This window comes from Cygnus olor, chromosome 12 (genome assembly GCF_009769625.2).
Source record: "Cygnus olor isolate bCygOlo1 chromosome 12, bCygOlo1.pri.v2, whole genome shotgun sequence".
Taxonomy (NCBI): Eukaryota; Metazoa; Chordata; class Aves; order Anseriformes; family Anatidae; genus Cygnus; species Cygnus olor.
Window position 1 is genome coordinate 20,336,542 of NC_049180.1, and position 9,930 is coordinate 20,346,471.

General features: G+C 37.4%; 1 protein-coding gene across 1 annotated transcript in view; it reads left to right on the forward strand.

The window, feature by feature from the left end:
- URI1 (URI1 prefoldin like chaperone) overlaps positions 1 to 9,562 on the forward strand; it is a 40,746-nt gene extending 31,184 nt beyond the window's left edge. Inside the window, exons 6-11 of the mRNA XM_040570934.1 lie at positions 64 to 124; positions 3,201 to 3,381; positions 3,967 to 4,234; positions 4,785 to 4,927; positions 6,582 to 6,837; positions 9,158 to 9,562. Of these exons, the coding sequence (XP_040426868.1) occupies positions 64 to 124; positions 3,201 to 3,381; positions 3,967 to 4,234; positions 4,785 to 4,927; positions 6,582 to 6,837; positions 9,158 to 9,346 (1,098 nt within the window). The 3' untranslated portion in view covers positions 9,347 to 9,562. The remainder of the gene's footprint in view (positions 1 to 63; positions 125 to 3,200; positions 3,382 to 3,966; positions 4,235 to 4,784; positions 4,928 to 6,581; positions 6,838 to 9,157) is intronic.
- Positions 9,563 to 9,930: the final 368 nt, after the last annotated feature.

The following is a 9,930-nucleotide window of genomic DNA, read 5'->3' on the forward strand; positions in this document are numbered from 1 at the left end:
TGGGCTGTTAGTAAGCATAAATCGGTGCATTTAATGGTCATAACTTCCTATCTTTCTAATTAGGCTGCAGGTGATTTTGTTGACATAAGAGAAAAAATTGAAGATGATAGCATTGAAACAAAAGGTAAACGATTTAATTATATATATATACTTATTGAAATACTAATAAGTAAAATATTACATGTGTTGGATTAATACTCCTTGTGTTGGATTGACTGAATTACTTCATTTCACTGTGCCTTTCACATTAAAAATTGATTCATTCAAATTAAGAATTACTAAACTGAAGGTAAGACAGATCTTGTCACCCAGTTTTGCTATGAAATGCTATAGCCTTGGAAGCCACAAGCTGGATGAATTTTGGGGATTTTTTTTACTTTGAAGAGTCTAAATTGGGAGTTTTGAGTTTTTTAAAAGAAAGTACTTAGAAAATAAAACAGGCTGGCCCCTGGAGAGAGAACTCGAGAAGAAATCTTGTGAATCAGAGAGGAGTGAGGTTTCAGCAGAAGAAATACTAGAGAAAGTGAGGCTCTGCCTGGGACTGGGGAAGCATGTGAGCAGTGTCAGGAGGGAGGGGAAGAGCATGGACAGGGAATGAGACAAACGGGCAAGGTAAGCATCGTCATCCACTGGGGCATTTCACTGTTGGCAGTGAAACAAACGCACAGACAATCTCAGCGTGCAGGCATTGCAAATGCACTGAAGTAGACGCTTCCTGAAGACTTCTGGAGAGGACACTGGGAAGCACAGATAGTTGTGATAAGGAACTGGCTGATTTCTGTGCTAGCTGAAGTGGTGCTTGAGAAGTGAGACTCAGGCAAAGTTGGAGGAAGAAGTGCTTCTAGTCTGCAAATAGCATCATCCGCTGGACGTTTCAAGAAGGAGCAGGAGTTGGGGATTTGCAGATGGCCAAGTGGGGCAGTTGGCCGTTACGCTTTTCCGGAATAAATCAGTGGGAGGCTGACTGAAGGGGGCATCTCTGCTCAGATAGATACCGTTGCAAAGCAGAAAATGTAACTCTCTGGGAAACGCAGCCATTGTAGTAACACGCTACCAGTGTTACTCCAGCAGGATACTGGCGATGCTACTCAACCTTTCCATAGCTTTTCATTGTATCCTAAAATTTCACCAGTGTTGCTCTCTGAAAACACCTTAATTTTTGCTAAAAATGTCTAAGTGGGAAGTGTGTATTTTCTCTGTCAGTACTGATCTTTACTGAGATTGCAGGAGACATAGCTAAAATAACAATTTACTGATTATTTTGAGGCAGGCTGGGCTTTTATCAGCCTGGGGATCATTTTTGTTCATAGGGAAATGGGCTGTAGCTCTGACGAGGACAAAAACAAGTATCCCAAGCATCTCATTAGTGTATTACTGACTCTCCATTTGACTGGATTTTAATGTTTCCCTTTTTTGGTGAGTGTATGAAGTTACTGGTAGTGCTTTGTAGTAACAGTGAATGAGCTCAGTGTGTATTGGAGCAGCAAGTGGTTATCCTCTGTTGTCTTTGAGCTCTGACCTGGTTTCCTAACTGGCAGAATTTTTGTCAGAATTAGGAGGGAAAAGCACTGGTGTGCTGAAGCGCAGTCGTTCAGGAAGCCATGTGGTTACCTTGGTGGTCAAGTCAGTGGTTAATGCTGAAGGAGAACGGAAAGAAATTGGGAGGGCACAACCTCAAAATCAAGTTGAAATAGATTGTTAAATAATCCTTCCAAATTTTATTTATTAGTTTTGTAATAATATTTGTAATAATATTTATTAGTTTTGTAACCAGTTGAAATCCTCACAAGCCACTCTGATTGCTTAGATTCCCTCAATTTATATTTAAATCTTAATGAAATACATTTCAACCTTTTCTTAACACAATGAAAAAGGCTATCCAGTGGAACAGTAGGGGACACATTTTCCAACATAACTTACAGTCACCTGTTTTCTGCTTAATGTTGCTACTGCATTTGTATTTATCTCAGGATTAAAGTACAAAATGACATATTTGAATAAGGATATCTTTAAAACGTGAGTTCTTAAAAAAGGCCACAAAATTGGTTAATAAAAAGAGATTTTTAAGCTTTAACCATGTTGAATAATGATGAAATTGTATTACTATTGGCTAGATGCAAAAAGCAGTGTTTCATAAAGACCCATAGAGAGACGATGTTGGGTGTTTGTGGCAGTGACAGAAGGGGAAGGGTCTCCCCTCCTTTTTGGAGGTGCAGGACCTGCGCTGGGGGTGCTGATGGGCAGGGATGGGGGATGCCCCCCCAAACCTGTCTGGGACCACGCAGGGAGCAGGCTGTGCCCCAGAGCCAAGGGGGATTCAAGAAGCAGTGCTGTCCTTCAGCCAGACAGCACTAAAGCATTAGTGTTTCAGGCTGTTTGTTCCCTATGTGCTAGACAGTATGCAAGCAGGGAAAAAGTATTCCCCATCCTCAGTGCTGCATGCACCATTTGTCCAGGTAGCAAAGCTTTTAAGTGCCAGCAAAACTTGTCTGTGACTACTCACAAGCGTACATCTCAGGTCACCTCTGAAACTTTAAGGTGGGTTGTATGTATTATTTTTGAAAGACAGGCTTTTGTACGCTTTTGAAAGTGGATCTTTTTCACCAAAACAAATAATTTGTACTGACTGGATTTTGGTCAGATTTTCCAGATTACTCTGGAGATCATTTTTAATGATCATCATTATAAATTTTTTAAAAAAAGGGGGTAGAAACCCAAAACAAAAGATAGTGCTCTTTATATATATATGTCTTTGTCCAAAATGAGCTAAAGTACAAACTAGGTTTGTTTTTACAGTTAATAAAATGTGCTATTAATGGGACAGTGAGCAAATGTCACATTCACATGCTGTATCTGTCAGGTCAAATCAGTCTACTGTTTGGCATAAGAGGTAAAAAGAACAAAAACAAAACCAAAAAACCCACCAACAATATCATAAAAATGTCATAGGATCAGTGTCTCCTGCTTTCTAAACAAACATCTCTGCTTTGCCCTGGTATTTCTGTAACATCCGTAGACTGTTATCCTCTGATGGTGCTCTGGTTCATTGACAGTTTCACATAAACAGTTAAACAGTAATTTGGAATGGAAAATTTTCTAAATTCCTTAATTTCTTTGTGCTTTTTATTTTTTTTTTAATTTTTATTTTTTGAAATTGTATTAGTAATTGTATCTTCTTTCTTTTTAATTTTTTTATACAGGGAAATACAGAACAGCTCACAAACCTCATTCAAAGCCAAAAGTATCAAATGCTTTTGAGGTAGATTTTGCAACAAATGGAAGTGACATGAAATCAATGGGCCGTTTTCAGTCGGAGGAGGAACTGTGGGCCCGCTTAGAAGAGCTTGAGAGACAAGAAGAGATATTTGGTGAACTTGACAGGTATAGTGGTGCTATAACACATTCAGGTTTGGAGTTCAGGAAGCTGTAGGGTGTGTTTCTGTTTGTACACAGAGGATCTGATAGTAAGTGAAACCAGGTGACTAGATAGATGCAGTTGAAATTGTAATAGGTGAAAGAAGGGTGGAACATAAACGAAGCGTGTACTGCAAAGCTAAAGGTGCCAAAATCTGCCTCTGTGCAACTGTTGCAATCCAGCATTATAGGATTTTTTCTTTGAGATGGTAGAAATGGGGGAAGTAAAATCCATTTCCTGCAGGCTAAGAAAACCCTTCATTTACAATGTCGGAGTTGCCCATTTAATGTTTAATGACATGCTCAGATCTGTTCTCATCCTAAAGCAATACATGTGTCATTAGCCAGAATGTCACATTTTTGGTATTTCCAGTTGATATGGAAAGGATATGGACATTCATCCCAAGTATGAAAAAGGTTCCACAATCTGGCTAAAAATGATTCTTCACCTGGGTGAAGAAAAATATAGGCTTGTTCATTATTTGTATGCTAGTGTCTCTCAGGAGTATGAATTGCCTTGCTTGGTTCACGGAGATATTTCTCGTTTCATAGAATGCCTGATACAGTTGAGACAAATGGAGAAGATACAACCTCTTCTGAAGAGGAGAAAGAGGATAAGAAGACGGATCTGAATGGGACGTACAGAGCAGAAGACTGTATTACTCAGGGCAACTTCCAGAAAGAAGTAACAAATTCAGACTTGTATGGTGGCCAAGTTAATGGCTCTACTTATTATCACAGTGATGATGAAGATGACATAGATGTTGGAGATAGCTCTATTCCAACTATTTTTTTCTCTCATACTGTTGAACCTAAAAGGGTTTGTACATTTACTGACATGTTTCTGTCAAGAGATTGCATAAAACATATATACCGTATACTTTATCTAAAATAGCATGTTTTAGATTATGTAGATATTGTAGAGAGCTAAATATAGATGAAATTTATTTACACTTTTTGAAAGGCTTGAAACCTACTATTTAAATCCTGCAGTTTTAAGTGTGGTATTAGAAATGATCTTCAGATGTATACCTTGCTATACTGGGTTCAGGCAGTTCCAAAATGTAGTATCCTGTTTCTGAGTTTTTAAAATGACTTTACTTAACATGAAATTGACTGTTGAACAGCACAAGCAGATAGTCATAGGCTATATGCAAAATCTATGCACATTAGTGCAAAGAAATTCACCAGCCAAGTGCAAATGGTAAAGAATAAACAGCTCACCCTATGAATGTTACTGTTCATACATATATTTAACTCATCTACGCTTCGTAGTCCTCAGCTGCTTGGATAGGGGAATGTCAGAACTCAGTTGATCTGAGTGATTGTTGGTTTCATGGTCTAGACCATCATTTGTGTTCAATTTTCAGGTAAGAATAAACACAGGAAAAAATACTACTTTAAAATTCAGTGAGAAGAAAGAAGAAGCCAAGCGTAAAAGGAAGAACAGCAATGGCAACGGCCATGCGACTCCAGAACTGCCTAATATCAAAACCCCAGCAGACATTTACCGGTGTGTAATTTACGGCATTGGCATGTGAGCTTTCTTCATAGCAGACCTTCTCTTTTTATTTGTGTTCACCTACACCATGAAAACGAGCTTACTGTTACCTGAAAGAAACAGATGGAACTGAATTTACTACTTATGAGTGAAAGTTGTGGCTTCTGCATGGTTGCCATACTTCCATATCCATAAAACATTTCTTAGCTTAAATTTTCTTTTCCAGCTACCAGTTCATTGTTTATTCACTTTTTCAGAGCTTCTGAAATTTACCTCAGTTTGCTAGTAACTATCATCTGCATAAAGTAATACAGCAATTTGTTATGTGTTGTCATTAATGTCTTGTCAATTCACTTCTGTGTTTATTTTCAAACATAACTGACCAGATCTATCACTTCCAGTGCTCCTCCTTTCCCACTTGATAATTGCTCTGATTTTAGTCTCATCTTTTCAGTATCTTCAGACCATACTCAGGTCTCCTGTTTGCATAGTTTCTCCTGCATTTTTTCTGCCTAACTTGAGTCCATTGCTGTCTCTCTTCTCTGTAAAAAGAAGTGCTCACCTGCAGAATACCTGCACTCATAGAGCTCCACAAATAACATTGTACTTAGGCTGTAAAAATGCTAAACAGAGGTTAAGGGAGAGTTAAGTATTTGGATTTGTAAAGATGAACATAGACACCTATTAGGTTGGCTGATTAAGTGTCTATGAAAATCACTGCATTTGTGTGTCGGTGTATTCAGGCACCAAAATATCTTAAAAAAAAAAAAAAAAAAAGTGGCACAAAGTGTAAGAAATTAAAAACCCGTCCTGCAATTACAGTTGCTGGGGCTAATGATAAGTTAGAGGATTATTTCTTGGTAGTCTCCCTGAGCTTTGCAAAGGAACTGTATCTTGCATAGATTCACAAGTGTTCCCAAGAGAGTGTGATGAATAAAGCTGTTAAGAAACGAGTAACACCCTTAAAACTCATCCAGTCATTGGGAGCCTCCTTTATGAGCTTAATAAAATTGTCTCTGTCTTCTAATTCCACTCGTTCTGCTCCACCCACCCTTGACTTCTTCAAGTCATGGAGATGGAGTATAAACTGTAGGAAGAAGCCTCTTTATCAGTTACAGTCTGTTAATACTTGAAAAGTGTCTTCATGTTGATCTGATCTTAAAAGCTGATTTTTTATTATTTTTTTTAACGAAAGAAGATGATTATGGCACTTGTCAGGAAAAGCTTCATCCATTCCATGTCCAAGAGAATGTTTGAAGTATTTGTTTCTATTTTCTACATTTGACAAAGACTTCATTCTAGAAAACTATCGTTCTGACCTTCTGCTTCTCTTTACAAAAACAACCCTGAAAATTGCTTAGTTTACCTTTTTTTCCAGCTTTTCGTAACCTGCACTGATCTGTTTTCTGTAACACTTTTCAAAGAGCTATATGTTTTCTGCTGAAAGAGTATGCTCGAATAACGGGCGTAACAGTGTTTGCTCTGCAGAATTGATTCTTGTATGTTGGTAAATAAAAAGCCTCCAAAGGTACAGTATTGTAATTCTACAGTGAAAAAGTTGGAAAAGCACATCATAATTAATTTGTACAAAAGACAAAGCAAGATCGCTGTAAATTTGTCATCTGATCCTGAAATGGTTTATTAAAGCTAACATTTTCCTTTATAGAGTCTTTGTTGATGTTGTGAATGGAGAATATGTCCCTCGTAAATCAATTTTGAAGTCTCGAAGCAGAGAGAATAGTGTTTGTAGCGATACCAGTGAGAACAGCGCTGCTGAGTTTGATGACAGACGAGGAGTTCAGAGGAGTATTAGCTGTGATGAAGCTACTCAGAGTGACAACAGCGAAGGCATACTGGAGGAAGAGGAGGAAGAGGGGCAGCAGCTACCAAAAAAGCTTCCTCCCTCTTCAGGGACAACTGAGGTACACTTTTTAATTAATTATTGATTGTTGGCAGGGATAAAAATGAAAAATCCAACGAATGTAGTGGCTTATGCCATCAGTTTCTTTGATTTCTTTAAAATGATATTCTAACTCCTTCCTACTTTTGCTTCAGAAGGACATAATTAGGTGACAAGTTTCTGTCATATACGTCCTAGGAGCAGAGGGAAGCAAACAAGGAAGTTGCCTTTCCCTGACCTCACTCTCCCGTAAAGATCCAACAAAGTAGTTACATGCTGGTGTGCCCGTGACTGGGCCATCCTGAAAATTCCTCTGCAGGGTGTACAGCAGGATTAAAAAAAAGTAAAATCTCTACTGCACAGTTGATGAGAGGGAAGGATAGATTCCCTGTAACCTCCGTTCTGTCAATATTCTGGGGCACAGATACTAGAGAGGTAGTGTCCAGGCATTGTTTCGAAGTTTGAAAACACACAAATACCAGCCAAATGTCTGTTTGGATTTGCCAAAGACAGAGGAATTACGCAGCGGTAGGAAGCATTACACTTCTGCTCGTCCTGTTCCAGACTAGGGCCAGTGGTGATCCCAAACATGCATTTTCCTGCTTTTGGAAAGTTCAGGAAACTTTCCTGAAAAGGAAAGTAAAGGAAAGAGACTGTACCACAAAAGGGGAAATGTACAGTTGCACAGTGACTGGAAGAATTAAGCAAGAATTAAATGTAGCCGCTGCCCTGAAATTTGTGACATAGAATATTCTTGACTTTTATTTTGTAAGAACTTAGACTAACGTTTTCAAGCTACAGTGAATTTTCTGTAGTTCCCAGTGCAATGGGCAACTTCACTGAAAATACCTTTTTGAGAAAAAATATTTTTGACAAGAAGTGAATTTCTCATGAAAGCTACTGTTTATCATTATTTTTCATATGAACAGCTACAGATGAATACAAGTGGGATGGGAAGATTCATAGTGGAAGATCTATCTGTAGAGTTAGCACCTCACACTGCAAATTTTGTGGACTACATTTTTGTAAAACATCTACATACCCATTAGATGTTACATTGTAGTCCTCGTTCTGAATTACAGCATGATTATTCTCTAGGATATACTGTATTTTCTAAGTAACTGAAGTAGAGTGAATAAAACACTCCTGTTAAAGACCTGCCTTCCTAAGTGCTGTTGAGCTTTTGGTTGTTTTTGTGGGTGTTTGAAATACGTTATTTCTTCATTACCATTTGCCACACACTAAGTTTTTTTTTCTTTTTGTTTCTAATTTTACCATGATCCTCTTAGGTTGCATTTTGCTTACTGTTTTTGAAAATGAGCATGTTGTTAGAACAACACGGTTGTGTACAGGCAAGGCTTTAGGCATAGTTTCGCTACTGGAGCAGAAAACCAACAAAAAAGATGCTTTTTTGCAGGTCCTGCAAGAAAAGAATGGCTTTTTTGTTTTGCTTTGTTTTTCTTGGTAACTGAGTTATGAATAAGCAAAACTAAGCATAGTTAATAAATCTGGTGTGCATTCTTTCGTGCCCAGTATGATATCAAACCTTGGATGTAAACTGCTTCCCCTTGTCCTCATGCAGTCTGAATTCTGTGTTTTCCGTACATAATATGGTGATTTGTTCTAAAATATGTTTATGAAAAGTAATTCTGAGTTACTTTTTTCAGATGTTTTCCAAGAGTTATGGCTGTTTCTTAGTTAAGTAAAAGAAGGATTAAGTCATATAATCGGCTGCATATAAATTATCATTTTTAAACATTAAATGTTTATTGGACCTTTTATAGACAGAAATAGTTGGAAACAAGTTTGCTATTCTTTTAAATATAAATTGCTTTGACCATTTTTTGATCATATTTGGTAAGGAGAAAGAACAAACAAAATATGTGCTTGCCAATTTGTATGCAGTGTGTCAGCTTGATGCAATTAGAAGATATTAAGTCATAAAATATGACGTATGATGGAAATGCTGACATACTCTAACTTTGCAAAATCTCTTAATTTGTTATCCAAAATGAAACTATATATTACATCAGCTGTTTTATTTCTTGAGCACGTGTCAGTGAGGAAGAAAATTTTTAGATCATTTATGCAGTGGGATTGAGATTAAGTAGTACTTTTAAGACATTGTCTTTCATTCAGTTGTCTTTGAACAAGCTATATTTTGAGGTTAATTACAATTTGGTTACTTGTGCAAGGAACAGTCATTGGTTTAAAGATATTTCTTTACTTTTGATTAAAAGAAATAACAGTCCTAATCAGGCTAATATAAGGTAATGACCTTATGGGCATAGCTTCACATTTGCATTTTATTAGCTCATTTTGAGTATTCTTTTCTGTTGTAGGCATTTTCTGGAACTGTTATAGAAAAGGAGCCTTTATCTCCCTCCTTAATACCACACCCAGTCATTGCTCACCCTGTCCTGCCCACCATTCTGGAGCGAAAGTCAGAGGAAGTTTCGTCTGAAGGGTCAGAAGAAACTACAAAGAGGATTTCAAAATTCAAAGCTGCCAGAATGCAACAGACTAACTAGGTCTTGCCTAGACCGCTGAAGTTTGAGTATTAATGCCTAGGTTCACATTTGTTGAGATTATGTAAAGCTATATGCATTACACCTAGGTAGTTAAAAGGGTGTCCTACGTTGATTTGGCATTGTTCAAATCAAACTTCTTCATTCAAACTTCTGTTGGCAACATATAAAAAAAGTTCAGTGTTTGAACACTTGAGTATTCATCTTTTTCTTTTTTGTTGATTTCCCTGTATGCTGTCAGCACCTTTGTGTATGTTTGCCTTATGATAGCAGCACTTGGGTTATTTTTCAAAAATGTTCCTTACATACATTGTTTTTGTGTTTAAACCTAAATACAGGCAGTTTTGTGCCAGCTGTGATGTTCTGCATACCATATGGACCGTTTTAAGGAAACTTTTCACATTTCAAATAGATCCAACAATTATATTGCATTACTTGCTTTAGCATTTTAAGACACACTTGTATTTCCATTGTTGTAGATTTTGCAACTAGGTGTCTGCTAAAAGTTTTTTTCCTTCTATCAAACCTCTCTGATATCTCACTGTACAGATCTATAAAATGCTGGGTTCATGTACATTGCAGGGAAG